This window comes from Eumetopias jubatus, unplaced genomic scaffold, assembly GCF_037043125.1.
Source record: "Eumetopias jubatus isolate StellerSeaLion01/CBP00866 unplaced genomic scaffold, mEumJub1_p1.0 scaffold_12, whole genome shotgun sequence".
NCBI lineage: Eukaryota > Metazoa > Chordata > Mammalia > Carnivora > Otariidae > Eumetopias > Eumetopias jubatus.
Window position 1 is genome coordinate 72,714,722 of NW_028274818.1, and position 18,845 is coordinate 72,733,566.

At 49.4% G+C, this 18,845-nt stretch overlaps 1 protein-coding gene across 2 annotated transcripts in view; it reads left to right on the plus strand.

Annotated features, from left to right (window-relative positions):
- Positions 1-18,549, plus strand: part of DNAJA3 (DnaJ heat shock protein family (Hsp40) member A3) — a 30,789-nt gene extending 12,240 nt beyond the window's left edge. The window contains exons 6-12 of one of the 2 annotated variants that reach the window (XM_028117572.2): positions 5,515-5,662; positions 6,714-6,778; positions 8,672-8,800; positions 9,314-9,429; positions 10,265-10,362; positions 16,596-16,711; positions 17,343-18,549. In XM_028117572.2, the coding sequence (XP_027973373.1) occupies positions 5,515-5,662; positions 6,714-6,778; positions 8,672-8,800; positions 9,314-9,429; positions 10,265-10,362; positions 16,596-16,699 (660 nt within the window). In that variant the 3' untranslated portion in view covers positions 16,700-16,711; positions 17,343-18,549. The remainder of the gene's footprint in view (positions 1-5,514; positions 5,663-6,713; positions 6,779-8,671; positions 8,801-9,313; positions 9,430-10,264; positions 10,363-16,595; positions 16,712-17,342) is intronic. The other variant, XM_028117573.2, reaches the window with a different exon arrangement.
- Positions 18,550-18,845: the final 296 nt, after the last annotated feature.

The window sequence follows — 18,845 nt, forward strand, 5'->3', positions numbered from 1 at the left end:
CTCATGTATCCTTTGACAGGTCCCCCTCATTCTTTGAGCACTTCCTATCAATCACAGTAGGATGTTCTAGACTCAGCTTGTGCTTTTCCTGCCATACCCTTGAGCCAGTCATTTCTCCAGGGGGTCCTGGTTGCTTCTAGTGTCTCCTGGGATTTAGAAACCAAGACCTGTGCTCTGGGTGTGCTCATTGTGTCTGGAGGTTTGCTGCTTCTACGCCCTCCTGCAGACTAGGCTGGGGAAAAAAAGCATATGTGAGTGCGTGTGTGCAAACATGCATGTACATACCCATATCTGTATCTCCTTCCATATTATTCACATTATAGGTACACATGTACACGCACACGTACACACCTATCCCTCCACCCACTATTGCTCTGACAAACCAGTGAGTTCAACGTGATAGTTCCACTTCTAGCCCATTACCACAAGGTTCATCTAGTCTTCTGCCTGTCTGTATATGAAACTTTTTTCTTTTTTTTAAGATTTTTATTTATTTATTTGAGAGAGTGAGAATGAGAGAGAGAGAGAGAGAGAGCACATGAGAGGGGGGAGGGTTGGAGGGAGAAGCAGACTCCCCGCTGAGCGGGGAGTGCGATGTGGGACTCGATCCCGGGACTCCAGGATCATGACCTGAGTCGAAGGCAGTCGCTTAACCGACTGAGCCACCCAGGCGCCCTATGAAACTTTTTTCTGATAAAGAGAAGTCTGGCTTTGATTATCCTCAATATATTTACTCGTTTGCTCAACTCTATAACACAAAAAGGAGTTTCAGGATTGTTACTCAGAATACTGTGAAAAATATCCTAGTTACTGGCATTTGCTGTTTAGAGTTCTTTTCATCTTTTGTTTGAAGGTGTATAGTTAAAATACTGTGCTCAAAAGTTATTTGGGTCAATTCTTTTTCTCCCTTTTCACTATGGTTATATCTCTGTCTATTTAATTGTAGTTAGGTTTTCATTGATTATGTTTATATTCCATTAAGATGGATTCCTGGGCGCCTGGGTGGCTCAGTTGGTTAAGCGACTGCGTTCGGCTCAGGTCATGATCCTGGAGTCCCGGAATCGAGTCCCGCATCGGGCTCCCTGCTCAGCAAGGAGCCTGCTTCTCCCTCTGACCCTCCCCCCCTCTCATGTACTCTCTCTCTCTCATTCTCGCTCTCTCAAATAAATAAATCTTTAAAAAAAAAAAAAGATGGATTCCTGTTTGAGAAGTTCTCTACTACCCACCTTTAAAATTAGTCATTGTGTGTGTATGCTGGTATGAGGTAGAAGTTGTCTTTGAGAGCAGAAAAGTTCTTAAAAAGTAGAAGTCCCTGATAATCCCACCACTCTAGCATTTTAAGTTTGTTTTTGTCCAGTTGTTTTGTTTTTTTTTTAAGATTTTATTTATTCATTTGAGACACAGGGATACAGAGAGAGAGCAGGAGCAGGGAGAGAGGCAGAAGCAGGCTTCCCGCCGATCCAGGAGCCCGATGTGGGGCTCGATCCCAGGACCCTGGGATCATGACCTGAGCCGAAGGCAGATGCTTAACCGACTGAGCCACTCAGGCGCCCCTGTCCAGTTGTTGATTAGGAACTTCATTTTTGGGGACATCTGGGTGGCTCAGTTGACTGGGTGTCTGACTCTTGATTTTGGCGCAGGTCATAGGCTCAGGGTCGAGTGATTGAGCCCCATGTTGGGCTCTGTGCTCAGCCGGGAGTCTGCTTGAGATTCTCTATCCCTCTGCCCCTCCCCCTACTCGCACATGCAACGCACAAGCACTCTCTCTCTCTAAAATAAGTAAATCTTAGGGGTGCCTGTGTGGCTCAGTTGGTTAAGCATCTGCCTTCAGTTCAGGTCATGATCCCAGGGTCCTGGGATTGAGCCCCACATCAGGCTCCCTGCTCAATGGAGAGCCTGCTTCTCCTTCTCTGCCCCTCCCCACCACTCATGCTCGCTCTCTCTCTCAAATAAAATCTTTTTAAAAAATTCAAAAAAATGGAATTTCATTTTTGTTTTAAATTAGTTTTCTAATAGGTAATATATGCAAATCATTAAAAAGTTAGTGCCTGGGTGGCTCAGTCGTTAAGCGTCTGCCTTCGACTCAGATCATGATCCCAGGGTCCTGGGATCGAGCCTCACATCGGGCTCCCTGCTCAGCAGGAAGCCTGCTTCTCCCTCTGACCCTCCCCCTGCTTGTGTTCCCTCTCTTGCTGTGTCTCTGTCAAATAAATAAATAAAATCTTTAAAAAAATAAAATAAAAAGTTGGTACAAATTGTAAATAGTGTAAAATAAGTATCCCTCCCATTGTCGGCTCTCAGCCATTGTGTTTCCACTCCTCAGAAGCATCCCGTTGTCTTAGATGCGTGTACGTGCATGCATGGTTTTTTATACGAACAGTATAATACAGTTAGCTCTGTTTGTACCTCAGTATTTTATTTTGTTTCTACTTAGTGTATTTGGCAAACACTCTACATAGCTGCCCCAGTTTGCATGGCCACAGCGGTTCCTTCACAGATGCGCCATCCCTTACCTAGCCAAGCCCCTGTTGATCTTGTGCTGGTACAGACACTGAGTACCTTCACATAACGCCATTTCTCATGCTCATTTTGCATCTGTCACGTGTGAGGTTGAACATCTTGAGAATTTGAGGACCAGTTTTTCTTTATATCTCTTCAGCCTTTTTTCCTTCTCGCTGTTGGGTAATTGGTCTTATTCTGAGGCATTTGTAGAAGCTTTTTTTTGTTTTGTTTTGTTTTAAAGATTTTATTTATTTATTTGACAGAGAGAGAGAGACAGTGAGAGAGGGAACACAAGCAGGGGAGTGGGAGAGGGAGAAGCAGCAGGCCTCCCGCCAAGCAGAGAGCCCGATGTGGGGCTCAATCCCAGAATGCTGGGATCATAACCTGAGCTGAAGGCAGACGCTTAATGGACTGAGCCACCTAGGCGCCCCAGCATTTGTAGAAGCTCTTTCTAAATTAAGTAAATTAGGGGCGCCTGGGTGGCTCAGTTGGTTAAGCGACTGCCTTCAGCTCAGGTCATGATCCTGGAGTCCCGGGATCGAGTCTCACATCGGGCTCCCTGCTCGGCAGGGAGTCTGCTTCTCCCTCTGACCCTCTTCCCTCTCATGCTCTCTATCTCCCATTCTCTCTCTCTCAAATAAATAAAGAAATAAATAAAAATCATAAATTAAGTAAATTAGTCCTTCGTCAATGATTTGAATTGTATATTTTCTAGTTTGTCATATCATTTTGAATGGTCTTGCTTGTATGTGTGTAATTTTCAACAGTTGAGGATCATACATGCAGTTTTCCCACACTTTTCACATGTTGTGTTTTTCCATGTCTTTGAGTATTTCTAAATACTGTTTTTGATGGCCAGATAAGAGTCCATTGATGGGTATACCCAAAGTTATACCTGGTCCTGTTGAGAAAAGGACCAGATTGCTGCTCAGTGTGCAGTTGAGCGGACAGTCCTCCAGAGGGCGCTCCTGGGGAGCACATGCATTCCCGTGGCTACAGTTTTGGGAGCTGAGTTGATGCCACTTGTTACAGATAGTTTTCATTGATTGTTCCCAATTCCCTCTCACTTCAAAAGTCCTTTCTCCAATGCCCTGAATTGATGTAACTTCTTTTAAAAAATTTTTTTTTCTGAAGAGATTGAGATAAGGTAGTAAAGCCGAAGTGTATTTCTCTAAAAACATGATGTTTAAGACTAGGAAAAAATATTTGTAACATGTTTGCTAAAGGATTAGTGTTCCTAATATGTAAAGAGCTCCTTCAGAATAACGGGGGAAAGGCCAGCAGCTCATTGGGAAAACTGGGCGAGGTGAACCGTAGAGGAAATGTGGGTGGGTGGTGAACATCTCTCAGCAGCCTGCAGGTGGAAACCAGATGCCCTTGGCTCACCCTCCAGAGGGGCAGGCGTTTCAAAGATGGTCACAGTCCGTGCCAACAAGCCTGTGGGACATGAGTGTGCACACTCCCTGACGGCACTCTGGTTTATGGGAATGGCAACTGCAGGAGCCGTCAGACCCTTGTGTGTGCATCTCTGTGGGGAGCTACCCTACAGACCACACTTGGGATGCAGCATTTGTACAGGGTGTCCCCTGCAGCCTTGTGTATAATACTGAAGCCCCAGTGACCACCAGGAGTGAGTGGCCTGAGAAATCGTGGTGCATACAGGTCACAGGATGCTGTATGCTGGTGAGAAGTGCTTTCTGAGATCATTTAATTGTAAAAACCCAAAGAAACGCTGCAGCACCATGTGCATAGTGCCGCCTTGGGTGACTGAAAACCTGTAATGCGCACATAGATGGCTCAAAGTGCGTGTGTCCAGATGAAGTAGGATACACAAGCATATCACTGTGGCTGTGCCTCTGAGGAGGGCACCTGGAACAACTAGGAAATGGGGGTGGGGGGGCACTTAACTGTTCACTGTACCTCCTTTTACTTTAGAATTTTGTACCATGTGCAAGTAAATGTAACACTTAAATTTTTTTTATTTTCAGTTAGCCAACATATAGTATATCACTGGTTTTTGATGGGAGTGTTCAACAGTTCATTAGTTGCATATAACACCCAGTGCTCTTCACATCACGTGCCCTCCTTAATACCCATCACCCGGCTACCCCATTCCCCCACCCCCGTCCCTTCTGTACCCCTCAGTTTGTTTCCCAGAGTCCAGAGTCTCTGACACATAAATTTTTAAATATAATAATTATTTGTCCCAGCAATTCCACCTTTGGGGTTCTGTCTTACAGAGTAGAAGCATCAGAACAGAAGGGTTTATGTGTAGAGGTTTTTTACTGTAGCTTTGAAACATAAGTTTTTTTGTTTTTTTTTTTAAGATTTTTATTTAATTGGGGGCGACTGGGTGGCTCAGTCGTTAAGCGTCTGCCTTCGGCTCAGGTCATGATCCCAGGGTCCTGGGATCAAGCCCCACATCAGGCTCTCTGCTTGGTGGGAGGCCTGCTTCTCCCTCTCCCGCTCCCCCTATTTGTGTTCCGTCTCTTGCTGTCTCTCTCTCTCTCTCTCTGTCAAATAAATTTTAAGAAATCTTTAAAAAAAAAAAGAAGATTTTTATTTATTTGAGAGGGAGAGAGAGAGCACAAGAGCAGGGGGAGAGAGAAGCAGACTCCCCGCGGAGCCGGGACCCTGGGATCATGACCTGAGCCAAAGGCAGACGCTTAACGCACTGAGTGACCCAGGCGCCCAGGGGCAGTGCTCTTTTTAAGATGTATTTGTTCACCTCCCCAGGGATTTCAGGAACCTCTACAGAGAGGCACTGTCTCATTTTCCGAGCTCATATAATCAGCTTGGTGATTTGGCATTGAGAAGTTAGCATGTTCTAGAAGATCAGATTGACAGTGTGAGCCCCTGCCCCTGTGCTCTGAGGCGGTGTGTTTTAGTGTGTGTTCACACAGAACATGAGTCTTCAGTGAGACATTTCTCTGATGTATGTTGTGTCCCCAGAGGCTTGGTCGTTAGCGTTAACCTGTGTGCTTAAGGTTCCATTTTTCTTCTCTTTATTAGGAAACCATAAATACTGGCCCTTTTGTGATGCGCTCCACGTGTCGGAGATGTGGGGGCCGAGGCTCCATCATCACGACTCCCTGCGTGGTATGCAGAGGAGCAGGACAAGCCAAGCAGAAGAAGAAAGTGGTGATCCCCGTCCCTGCCGGTTGGTCCTGGGCACCTCCATGCACTAGGGGCTGGGAGAGCTGAGGCCTTTGTTTCCTTGTGATTGGGCTGTTGGAGAAGCTGTGGTTAAGGGCCTGGAGCCCTGGACTGGAGGGGCGGACTAGAATCTCCTTGAATTTTCATCTTTGCACTAGTTATGCTATGGGCTACCCTTGCATGCCACATTGGGCAGAAGGGACCTGACATGTCTGCTGTGCTCCTGTGGGGCTCCTCCACCTTCCATCAATGAGACCAGCATGGTCCCCGCTGCCAGCCCAGTCTGCACCACCACTCCTCCCTCCTGGCCCCCAGGGGCAGCCTGTGACTGCTTTCCCCAACTGGCTCTTTCTCCTGGGGCGGGCTTTCCCCTGCAGGGTGATCATGTCACTCGCCCTGCAGAGCATGCTGTGACTGTTGGGGTGAGTAATGCCTCCAGTCTCAGCCCCTACTGGCCTCTTCAGCCTCCCGTCTTGTTAGTCTCCCCTGGTTGCCTGCCCTGCGGCCTTCCTGACTTTCACGTAGCTCCTTGAACAGGCTGCCTTCCAGGACAGAGCAGCGTATACCACTCCGTGTGTCTCAAGCTCACTTTCCACCTTCTTTTCAGCAGGCTAACTCTTCTCCCCAAGCTCCTAGCGCGAGTGTCACTTCCCCGGGGCAGCCTTCTGGAACTCTCCCTATTCCTTACGTGTCCTTTGTCTTTTCCTTCGAAGAACATGACCCTCTTTGTAATGATGCGTTTGTTAGTGTTAACTCTTTGGTCGATAGCTGTCTCCCCTACTAGACTCTGAACTTACTGAAATACTATGCAGACTGGTAGGAGCAGGGGTCCAGTACACTTGGATAAATGAATAGAAGGTGCTCTTGTTTGCTTATCAATTGCTGTATTTGCACCCTTGAAAAGTTACACTCGTTGGTTGTACTGTGGGTAATTGTGTTGCTCCTCATAGGCATGAGTAAGGAAGTCAGTGGTTTGTAAATGGATCTAGGGCAGAAAATTCCTTGGGAGGTCCCAAGGTAATTCTTCCCTTTTGAACTTTTGTTCTTCCTTATAGGAGTTGAGGATGGCCAGACTGTACGGATGCCTGTAGGAAAACGGGAAATTTTCATCACGTTCAGGGTAGGTGCTCTGCCTATATGGCTTCTCTGCAGTCCTCTCCTTCTGGGTGTGGGTGTAGCCCGGGCTTCTCGCTAGAGAGAGGCTGGCACTTCATGGGAGCATATCTGGCCATCTGCGTTTCTTAGGGCAACAGTGGCCACCTTGGTATGGTTGTTAAACATGCGTCACGTCAAACCTTCGTGCTAGGTTTGGACAGAGCAGTTTCCTCAAGATGTTTACAGGTTGGAAACATTGCACACATAAAAATGCAGAACACATCTTGTGTTTTTAGCTTATGTATTGAATTGTTTGTGGGGATAGCGAGTACAGCTTTACGTACCATGTGCAGGAGCAGACCTGGTTTTCTGGAACAGGGGGATGGCGAGGGGGATAGCGCCCTGTCCCCGCAGCCCTGCCAGGTGCACGCTTGAGGAAGGCCACGCGGGCTGCGTGCGAGACTCCTTCACTCGTAGCAGCGAGACTCTGACAACAGCCTACTGCCCTCGGAGAAGAGGGAGAAGAGAGTGGCCGAGTGCACCACACGGGGACCAGAGTGCCTCAGAGCAGCCAGAGGAAGAAACCGGAGCCACACGTGTCAGCACGACACATCTCGAGACTTCTCAGTTACCAGTGAGGGAAGGAAAGCAGATTGCAAGCAGAGGCAGGGAGGGACACGGTCAACGGTTCACATGGAGATGGTGCTATGTATTGTTTGGGGATACGTGTGTATATGTAGGAACGGTCATTCCTCCATTCATCGTGGTGGTCCCTCGGGTGGGGGAAGGGGCCGGGAGGGTTGGTTCTTCAGCTGGGCTGTGCGCATTGTGTGTGTGTGTGATGTTATTTACTTTGCCTGTTCATATGTGTGTGAAATACTTCATAATTTAAAAAAAAAGATAAAAATACTGTAAAGGATGAACTGCTAGACAAGGAGATGCAAGACAAAGGTGACCTGCTGGACGCCAGGCTCTACGACAGGTAGACCCCGCTCCCATGTGATAATAGACAAGAACACAGAGAGGGGGGGCGCCTGGGTGGCTCAGTTGGTTAAGCGACTGCCTTCGGCTCAGGTCATGATCCCGGAGTCCCGGGATCGGGTCCCGCATCGGGCTCCCTGCTCAGCGGGGGGTCTGCTTCTCCCTCTGACCTTCCTCTCTCTCATGCTCTCTACCATTCTTTCTCTCTCTCTCAATAAATAAATAAAATCTTAAAAAAAAAAAAAAAAAAAGAACACAGAGAGGGGGCATGGCTGCAAGGCAAGGAGTGTCTTTGACACCCAAAAGTTCTTATAAAGTCAGAGTCATTCCCGTGCTGCCCATCTTTTTTTTTTTTTAAAGATTTTTGTTCATTTCAGAGAGAGAGCACAAGCAGGGGGAGCTGCAGGCAAGGGAGAGGGACGAGCAGACTCCTCGCTGAACAGGGACCCCGATGCGGGACTCAATCCCAGGACCCTGGGATCATGACCCAAGCCAAAGGCAGGCGCTCAACCGACTGAGCCACCCAGGCGCCCTGCCCATCTGTCTTGAGGGTAGTTTGTACCAAATGACTGTTAGGAGAGTAAACTCTTTGCCTTTGTAGATGTTACTAGTCTGTGTAAACCTTCCATTAGAGTAAGATTTTTGTTATGTTCAAAAAGCCAATTTTACTTTTTTATTTGTCAGTTGAACGACTTGATCTGAGACTGACACTCTTGCATTGCAGCGTAGAAACAAATCTGATGTAACTCCTGGAGCCTGGGGCCACATTCTGCTTTGGTGAAAGTACATTCTCTCCCTCGGTACTCTGTTCCTCACACAGAAGCAGCGTCACCATAATGCATGTCAGGGCCTGTGCCCAGGCTGCTGGGATGTGGGGCTGTTGTCCTTCTCAGGGAGGACTTCTCCACCCATGACTGCATCTTGTGCTTGGCCCTAGGTGCAGAAAAGCCCTGTGTTCCGGAGGGACGGTGCAGACATCCACTCCGACCTCTTTATTTCCATAGCTCAGGCTCTTCTTGGAGGGACAGCCAGAGCTCAGGGCCTATACGAGACCATTACCGTGACGGTAAGAGGGCAGGGATGTCTTTGCCAGTCTTGTACTTCATCACTCTCTTTTTTTCTGAAACAGCTGAGAAGTGGCAGAACCTGTGAGCAAGTAGCATGTCGGGGACTCAGAGATGAGGTCTGGGGGAGGCAGGAGGAAGGTCAGGCCATTCCTTGGGTTCAAATCACAGACTGTGGGCCTTGACTGTGGAATCGCCGGGGAAGGCAGTTCCTGGGTCGAATCTGCTCCTCTACGGGCACCAGGCCCCAGGCCCCTGTGTGGGCCTTCCCTCCTCCCTGCTCTTACTCTCTGTGCTCCCACACTTCTCCTTGTGGGCTCATCTCCCCAAACCGCCTGCTTGCAAGTCCCTGTCACAGGCTCTGCTCCGGATGGACCCCAGGTTATCCAGTTTCCATGTGGTTGTCTAGAAACCTGAATGGCAGTTCTTTCCTAGGAGTAAGTCTTTATGTAGTGAAATGTTTCCATTTGAGTAACTGGAGACCAAGGCAAACCACAGATTTCCTTTCTTTATAGATCCCCCCTGGGATTCAGACAGACCAGAAGATTCGGATGAGTGGGAAGGGAATCCCCCGGATTAACAGCTATGGCTATGGAGATCACTACATTCACATCAAGATAAGAGTTCCAAAGTGCGTGCCCATGTAGCCATGGTGAGGTCTGCCCGATCTCCGCACCTTCCCCACCCAGCAGGGCCCGGTGGAAGGCTTTTTACCTGCTGGGCCCTGTGCTGGCCTCCTGGCCTGGGCCCGCTGTCCGCTGCTGTGAGCACGGAGGCTTGTGCAGGCTTGTGCTACTTCCTTCCTCTAGCCAGGTGTGTCCTGCCCGAGTTCCCCCTTGCAAAGTGGGCACAATAAAAAAAAGTGGACTCATTAGCTGCCCAAAAATTGAGTAATACGTGGGGCACATGTGGCTGTAGCTGCTGTTGTCAATTTTGTTATTACTGCTGTCAGGGCACTAGGGGTCTGCTGGGAGAGGCAAATCTGTAACTGGATCATGGCATGTGACATCTGCATCCTCTGGGAGGAAGGTCTGAGCACAGTGCTGGGGCATCCCACCCCTCTGGGGAAGACTGACTTAACGTGACTCCTTTTAGTTAGTTAACTTCCTACATAAGACACTTGTAAGAGGCCTCCCGCCCTCTTTTAAGTAAACTGTTTAGTATTTATGGCAGCTGTTTAAAAACAGCTTAGGGTATTTTAGGAGATTTTCTTCTGTCTTAATGCTGTGCTAATTTTCAGGTGAGCAGCAAGGATTTGACAGTTTGTTAGGTGATGGGGTGCTCACTGTGATGAGCATAGCAGTTTCCATTTTCTTGATTGAAGCTTGGTGGGTTTGGCTCTTAGGTTCAGGGTGTGTCTCCCTGCCTAGGTCAGGGGCCCCACATTTCCCACATGCTGACATGGGAACTGGCCAAGCCCATCATTAAAGGGCTGCCTGGAGGAAACACTCAACTGTGGTCCACAGGAGACTGACAAGCCGGCAGCAGAGCCTGATCCTGAGCTACGCTGAGGACGAGACCGACGTGGAGGGGACAGTGAACGGCATCACCAGCACCAGCACGGGTAAGGCAGCACGGCGACGTGCGGAAGTCCTCTCAGTTGTCGGAGGATGCACGGTTCTGGAGCATGTTGGGGTTTCCACTTGCAGGGAGCAGGGTAGAAAGAGGGGAGCTGGGGCGCCTGGGTGGCTCAGTTGGTTAAGTGACTGCCTTCGGCTCAGGTCATGATCCTGGAGTCCCGGGATCCAGTCCCGCATCAGGCTCCCTGCTCAGCAGGGAGTCTGCTTCTCTCTCTGACTCTCCCCCCTCTCATGTGCTCTCTCTCTTTCTCTCTCTCTCATTCTCACTTTCTCAAATAAATAAATAAATAAAATCTTAAAAGAAAAACTATAAAAAAAAAGGGGAGCTGTGAGCTAGGAGGAGCTGAGTGCCAGCTGTGCTCCTGAGTAAAGCCACCCTGACTTGCTCTGTGTGCGCAGAGGTCAGGCGGTCAGAGAGCGCCAGCCTGCCTCCTGCCATAGAGCAGCCGTGTGTCTTCCAGAGCTGCTCTGCTGAGTTCTATCCCCAGTTCTGCCACTTGCCTTGTGACCTTGGGCACAACCCTACATGACATTCCTTGTAGCGGCTGAAGGAGAAGATGGATTGGAAGGCTTTCTGCAGTCCTGACCCAGAGCGCCTCACCGAGACCTCAGTAAAAAAGCCGGTCACGTGACTGCAGATCTGCCTGTGCACGGCAGGTCTGACTCTGAGTTCATCTGGCCATGAGCACATGCCTCATTCACCCTGTGCTCCAGTGTCATGCTCTGTCTGGAGTGTATCTACATGTTAGTGGTTTGACCCCGAAATGCTGGCAGGCGTGAGCTTTGGTGAACGACACTGTGGCTGTGGCATCTCTTCCCGTGGGAGGTGGGGGTGTGCTGCGGAGGAGTGCTGGTCCTCTGTTGGTGGGGACAGGCTGTGCAGGTGCTCTGGCTTCAGCCACCCATGCTTCCTCTTCTTTGCCTCGTCGTGTTTTTGTCTGGGTCCTGCACGCCCCTCCCATGTCCTCAGAGCCCGAATGGTCACTCGGGGCAGATGGTGGGAGTTTCCCAGGGAGTTGGAGGGCTTGGCCTGGGATCCCAGGGGTGGCGGTCCCAGCAGCAACGGCCTCTGCATGGACTTTGTTGAGCTTCATTGAGTCCAGGGGACCAAGTCCTCTGTGCAAAAGCAACCACCACAATTTCTGTCTGTAGCCTGACCAAATGGAATGGTTTGGTGCTTGAACTTTTATATTCTTGTTAACATCCCTTGAACTAAAAAGAAATGGGAATAGCTCTTCCACCTAATTCTGGTTGTGCTCCTCCAGCGTCTTCCTGAATCGCAACCAACCATTCCCAGTCACCTAGCATGACTTGCTCTGCAGACACCCTAGCTTTCCTCCTCTCCCCACCTACGGGGAGCTTGACATCTGCCTGAGTGAGCCCACGATGGTGACATGGGCCTTGTTCACTATATTAGAATGTTGGTGTGTCTATAAGTTCCTTACTGGTCGTTTAAATTGAGAGTTGGTCATAGAGTCAGCTTATGAGTGTCGTTCTGACCCTTGTGGCTTTCATGGTTCCTTGTTCTGATAGCTCGTTCCTTTGCCCCTTGTTCAGCCAGGCTTTGTTGGGAACCTCACGTGTGCCAGACACTTTGCTAGTTCTTTTTAAATTTTTATTGACATAATTTTGCTGAGTGTAGCTTAACTTTAATATATGCACTGGATGCGTTTTTAAAAGTTGTTTATAAAGTATAGTAGGTATGTCAAATTATTTTTCTTTTCCCATTCACTTTCATTGTCATTTTAGAGTTGTATTCCAGTGGAAAATTTGGCTCCCAGACGTAATTTTTTATTTATTTTTATTTTTTAAAAAATTCATTTGGGACAGAGGGAGAGAGGGAAAGAGAGAGAGAGAGAGCATAAGCAGGGGGAGAAGCAGGGGGAGCAGCAGAGGGAGAGGGAGACTCCCCGCTGATCAGGGAGCCCAATATGGGGCTTAATCCCAGGACCCCAGGATCATGACCTGAGCTGAAGGCAGATGCTTAACCAACTGAGCCACCCAGGTGTCCCTCAGATCACTTTTTTAACAGCCTCCAAATACATATGAGTCAGGATGTCCTTGGAGACTGACGAGAGTCATTACAGATAAAAATTGATTCCTGGGTGTCTTTGCTTTCGTTAGGGGAAGGGGCACCTGGAAGGCATTTGGGATAGATACAGTTACATAGGAAACTGACCTAAAGCTTTGGGGGGATTTAGTATCCCTTGATTATTTTTGGTTCCTAATGCAGCTGGTGAAAACCTTAATGGCTGAGCCTAACTTCTTTCCTGGTCTGTGAACCAGAAAGTCCAGAAAGTCACGGTGTGCTTAGGGACTTTTAGGCTCGAGGCTAAGCAGTAGGACACGGGGAATCAGGACAGTCTGATGTTACTGTGTGACTTTTTGAGTTAAAGACAGTGTGGTTTATTTATGTTTCTGGATCATCGTTAATTCTTGGTGACAACACACATATGTACTTTTAACTGTAAGTGTAGAAACCAGCTCCAGAGCTGATTATTTGGGTATCCCACCTGCTGTTTCTCTTCTCTGACATAGTTGACGGTGTTGACCTTTACACAGGGTGGAGGCAGGAAGAAGATGAAGGGAAAGACATTTTAATAGAATGAGAGGTACTCTTGCTGGTTCAGCCTGTGCGTGTAGATGGCTCAGGGAGTCAGGCTGTCAGTATAGACCTGCACCTCCACCTGTAGGGTGACCCAGTCCCTCAGAAATCAGATCCTGGAGTCCCGTTGGCCTCTTTGTTCAGACATATGTTCATTGAGCATTTGTTTTGTGCTAAGAAATGATGTGCACAGACAGGATCCCTGCCTTCAGCCAGCTTACAGATAACGGGAGAAGGTGGCAAGCATTGAACCCCAGATATGTGCCAGACCCTCCTCATAACACTAGGACTTTGTGCTCATGGAGAAAACATTTTGGCCCCAAAACGTGGCACATATTCATGGGATGAGTATTACCTGTTACTCTCCCCTGGTATCACCTTATATATAAACAGCCATCAAGCAGTTCTGACTTGGGATCCCTGCCTGTAGTAAGCTGGCATGTTCTTTGAATCCCCCAGCACCTTGCATAGCACCTGGTGCAAGGCTGCTCATAGTAAATGTTGGCTGAGTTTATTTGAATTCATTTTCCTAACCATCAGCTGAGAGATGCTCTGAGGGATGGGAGTGTAAGCCCTTCTCAGGAAAGAGGAGACCTGTGTCCTCACCTTGGACCTCTGTCTGTGTTGGTTGGGCAGCCCCTCTGGCTGGGGTCAGAGCATTTCTAGATGCTCTGTAGAAATGCTCGTGTAATGCCCATTCAGCTGGAGTGGGGCTTCCACCATGGGCGTTTCCTCTTCTAAAGGCAGAAATCACATACTGGCTGTATTTACGGAAGCTTCAGAAGCCAAGTGCCCTTGGGGCGCCTGGGTGGCTCAGTTGGTTAAGCGACTGCCTTTGGCTCAGGTCATGATCCTGGAGTCCCGGGATCGAGTCCCACATCGGGCTCCCTGCTCAGCAGAGAGTCTGCTTCTCCTTCTCACCCTCCTCCCTCTCATGCTCTCTGTCTCTCATTCTCTCTCTCAAATAAATAAATAAAATCTTAAAAAAAAAAAAAAAAAAAGCCAAGTGCCCTTGTTGGTATCCCAGTCCTGAGATCAGCAGGCACCTGAGTGTCCAGGATATCCTGTAAGGACACGTCCCCCCTCCTGCCCCAGGCTAGAAAAGCAGTGTGTTTATAGACTTTGTCATCTGTGTACGTAGTTTATTCCTGATGCTTGGTTCAGAATTTTAAATTCAGTGTTTATATCCTTTGATGTCCCTGCCAGTAAACCTTACTCCTGAAGGAGACTGTAGTCCTTCTATCCAAATTTAAAATAGAGATGAGGGGCGTCTGGGTGGCTTAGTCGGGTAAACGTCTGCCTTCAGCTCAAGTCATGATCTTGGGGTCCTGGGATTGAGCCCTATGTTGGGCTACTTGCACAGCGGGGAGTCTGCTTCTCCCTCTCTCTCTGCAGCTGCGCACGCGTGCTCTCTCTCTCTCTAGTAAATAAATAAAATCTTTAAAAACATAAAATAGATGAGATGGTGTTCCTGGTTGTAGGGGGTAAGAATTTCTGGACGTGTGTCTGTTTTGTTGTTTGTTTTTTTGTTGTTGTGAATCATTAACCAGTTAACTAGATGCTTTTTCTGGGGACTTTGGCCACTGTGGCTCACATGCCTATCGCCATGGGGCATAACTGCTTCCAGCCTTCTGGGTGACAAGGACAGCAGAGTTGGAGGAGGAGGGTGACAGCAGTCTTGAGTGTTTCTGTGCCCCATCGTGACTGGTAGCTAGCAGCTTGGGTTCTGAGGTCCGCTGATGCGGGGCCCTGCTCTGCTGTTACTAGCTGGAAAGCCTTAGGCAAATCACTTCCCTCTCCAGGCCTCAGCAGTAGCATCTGTAAGTTGGAAACGATAATAGCACGTACTTCATGGGGTCCTTATATGATCAGATGAGATTAAGTAGGGAAAGCATCTGACATGGTACTTGGCCCGTGTTAAAAGCTCTGCCAGCTCTAACATAGCGATGCATGGACACACACAAAATATTTGTCATCCCCGTAACAAGAACACGACGAAATTCAGTATTCTTGCTGTCCTGTGTCCGAGGAGGCCCAGGAGTGATGGGAAATTTCTGGTTTGTGTGTTGCTTTGTGTTAGGAGGGTCTTTGTTACTTAAGCCTTTACGTAAGAACGGGGACAGAAGGGACTAAGGGGAGGCACACATGGCTTTGTCATCTGTGGTAATGGCACCTCTGCTGTGGTGATTATTCAGTGCCCAGGTCCTCCGTGGGGGGCCCCTGGGAGTCGGGGATCACCCGGCCACCTTGGCTTTGGTGATTGCTCTGACCTTGGTTAGCACATCCTTGTTTCGGGCCACTGCTCTCTCTCTCAGCTCTGAGAGCATGCCAGGTGCATGGGACTGCCCAGGGGGCTGAACCCAGGATGGTCCTACCCACCCCTGCTTGGGGATTGGTACCCTGGCTGAGACCTTGGGGACCGTGGCCATTTCTTCCTGTGCCACGCACCGTACTTGGCATATGCGTCCTAGCACATCAGTGACGTGCCCTACAGTTTAAAATGCTGAGCATGGGTGCATAGTCTAGCTCATGGCATTCGTATGCCCTGCCTGCCTGCTGGTTGGCAGATCTTGAAAAGGATGTGCTTATGTGGCGGCCTTGATTGTAGCCTCTGCCTGGGCCCTGAAGATATAGCAGAGCAGCTTCCCTTTGTCTGGAGCATCTGGCTCAGATGCTTTTTTTTTTTTTAAGATTTTATTTATTTATTTGAGAGAGAGAGATAGCGAGAGAGAGAGCACGAGTGGGGAGGAGAGGGAGAAGCAGGCTCCCTGCTGAGCGAGGAGCCGGATGCAGGGCTTGATCCTAGGATCCTGGGATCATGACCTAGGTTGAAGGCAGCGGCTTCACCGACTGAGCCACCCAGGTGCCCCTCAGATGCTCTTGATAGGGAGTTTGCCCAGTGACATACAGGGTCCCCTGCTGCCATCGTTATAGGTTAGAAGAATCACATGTGTTGTGGGATTCCACGAGGCAGCGAGTCCCCTCCTTGAGTGTCCCGGAGACGTTAGGTGCACACGTATGGAGCATGGAAGCTGGTAGGTTGGTCTTGGCACGTGTTCTTCACCTTACAAGAGTCAGTGGCAAGGTTTTTAAGAGCTTGGGTTCTGGACCTGACTGCTTGGCTTTGAACTCTGTTCTCCCTCCCACCTACCAGCTCTCTCACCTTGGGCAAACTACCTAACCTCTCTGTGCATTTGTGTTTTGTGTTTTATTTTTTTTCATCTGTGAAATTTACTTGTAAAGAATTAAATGAGCTCCCGTGAAATCTCTGTGGCCTGGCCTGGACGGCATCTGGCACTTGGCAGTTGTGACAGTTGTTATGATAGAGGTAGCTGGTCATTGTCCCTCTCTGTGTCTTGTTTCCCTATTGTGGGCCATTGACTTGAGCAGTTGTGATACACTAAAGCACAGAGTGGCCCTTTTGCTTCAGTCATCTGACAGGCGAGGCTGCCCTGGCCAGCCTGGGAATGGTCCCCTCCCCTCTCAGGCTGGTGCTTGGTGGTTTCTTGAGTGACCAGCCCCTGGGTGGCCAGGTGTGGGTAGGCGGGGCCAGGGATGGGACTCCTGGAGGTGGCGCCCTTCACCCCAGTTCTTTCTGCTGTTTGTGCCCAGGTGGCAGGACCATGGATAGCTCCGCAGGAGGCAAGGCTAGGCCTGAGGCTGGGGAGGACAAGGAGGGATTCCTTTCCAAACTTAAGAAAATGTTTACCTCCTGATACCTAGCCGAGGTAGGAAAACCCTGAGGTTTCTTCCCCTTTGTATCCCTGTGAACTAATCCCTCCTTTCCCTCACTTTAACCAATATCGTACCCCTGCTCCCTACTCCCAGCCTTGGAAGAGGTGCCAATCTAGGTGTGGTGTATCTGGCTCTACTCAGAACCAGGCCTCCTGGTCTGTGCAGATGCCTGCATCAGGGCAAGGTGGCAGCCTCAGCCAGCAGCGCTGGGCTGAACCCTACCGCCCCAGCCGGCCTTCTGTCAAGCCCACTTTCTGAAAGGGTTGCACTGAGGGGGGGCCACCTCACAGCCCTCCTTCCACCAGCTGCCAGGGAAACCAGGCTGCCCACGGTCACAGAGGGCAAGTCATAGCAGAGCCAGGCCTAGAACTCAGATCTCCCCAGCCTCCTGTCTGATTCATAGCACCCATCCTGCCTGGGAGGCGCAGGGCCATGTAAACCTCAGGGGGCTGCCGGGAGTCACGCTTGCTCACTGTGATGTCTTGGGACTTGCTTTTCACTTCTTCTGGTCCCTGGTGGCTGGGACTCCTGGTGCAGCCCCCTCCCAGGGATGACGGAAGCTCACCCACAGGGTTCTTCCTCCTGGGATGCTGGTGAAACGTAACCATTTGTGTCTTGGCTCAGGAAAACGGTCCACTGGAAACTAGACCGGGAGTAGCAGCCCCTCCTCATGGCCAGGGCACCAGAAGGATTCCAGAATCAGCAGCACCGGGCCCCTTCCTGCAGAGGGCAACAGCAAAATCATGTGACAACATACGTCTCCACTGAATGGTCACGGGACAGCCCCTGGCAGTAGGGTGTGGCACGCGTAAGGGGTGGTAGAACTTTCCTGTCCATGGGTAGGTAACGTGGCCTCTTCTGGCTCAGGCGGAATAAAACAACTGGACCATCTTTCAGAGCTAAAACTCTAATTTGGAATCAAATGTGGTGATACTAAAGAATTAAAGGCCATGCTTACAGCTTAAAAATGAAGCCTTAAGCTGCACCGAGTCATGAAGTGATTAATTTCCCTCTCGGCAAACCTCCGAGAGGTTCTGGAATGAGTCTTTCCTTCCAGGTTGTCTTTCTGAGGAACCTGGGGCCTGCACGCCCCACCACATCATCCATCCTTCAGCAGAGATGTCCTATTTCCTTCCTGGAGTTTGTTTTAATTCCCAAAGATCCCAAGCAGCTGGAACATGGGCACCTTGGGGCCTGGGGAGGCACATATCAAGGGCGTCCCTGGAGATGCCATTCCTGACCATGTGGGCCGTGATCTTTATCAGGACGGATAGTCCTTCCTTCCACAGTGTGTGGGGTGACCTCTCGTCCCCGACTGTTGAGTTCTGTTGTTCTAAGCCAGGTGTGGGGCTCCTGCCCTTCCGCTGGACCACAGGTGGTCACGGCTGCAGTCTGGGCCCAGCAGGCTAACAGCCTGTTAACCCAATGCCCCGGCCCCTCTGCCAGGGGCTTAGTTCTCACCACTCACACTGTTGACATCTGTTTTCAGAAGTGTGTGTAAGTTTTTCAATGCTGAGAATCATCATCTTCTGTAGAAATGTTTGTTCAGAAAAGGAAAGCACAGTCTGAGCAGTCGAAGGTTTCACCGTCCAGCCAGAGCAAACCACAGTCCCTCAGAATCGGCTTGTAGGATGTACGGGCTCCATGTGTTTCCAGATCCTACCCCTGTGGTAAGACAGGCTAATGGAGAAAACTTATGAATAGTTTCCTTTTTGTTTTCCTTCATAATTTACTAAAATAAAGTATCTATTACTGTCTGATCTAAGAATGTAAAATGATTCTATATCAATGTAAATAAGATATTACTGCAAAAAGATACTTAAAGCATAAATTGTGGTCATTTCTTCTTTGAAATTTGAATTCAACCCTCCTTCTACAGGGTGCTTAGCAGTGGGGTTGCTGGTGTTCTGTCTACTGACAGGGCTGTCCCACATCACTGCTGGCCTTCCTGGGGCCGGCTGGAGAGGTAGCTGGCTTTGTCCATGGAGTTGCACCGGCCTTGGAGCATATGCACACTGGTGGCTGGGTGGTGCTCTGACAAGCCCTGACCTCCCAGCCCAGATCCCAGAGCAGGGAGCTTGCCATGGGACAATGTGCTGATTGGATTGAATGTTCTGAAATTCAGAG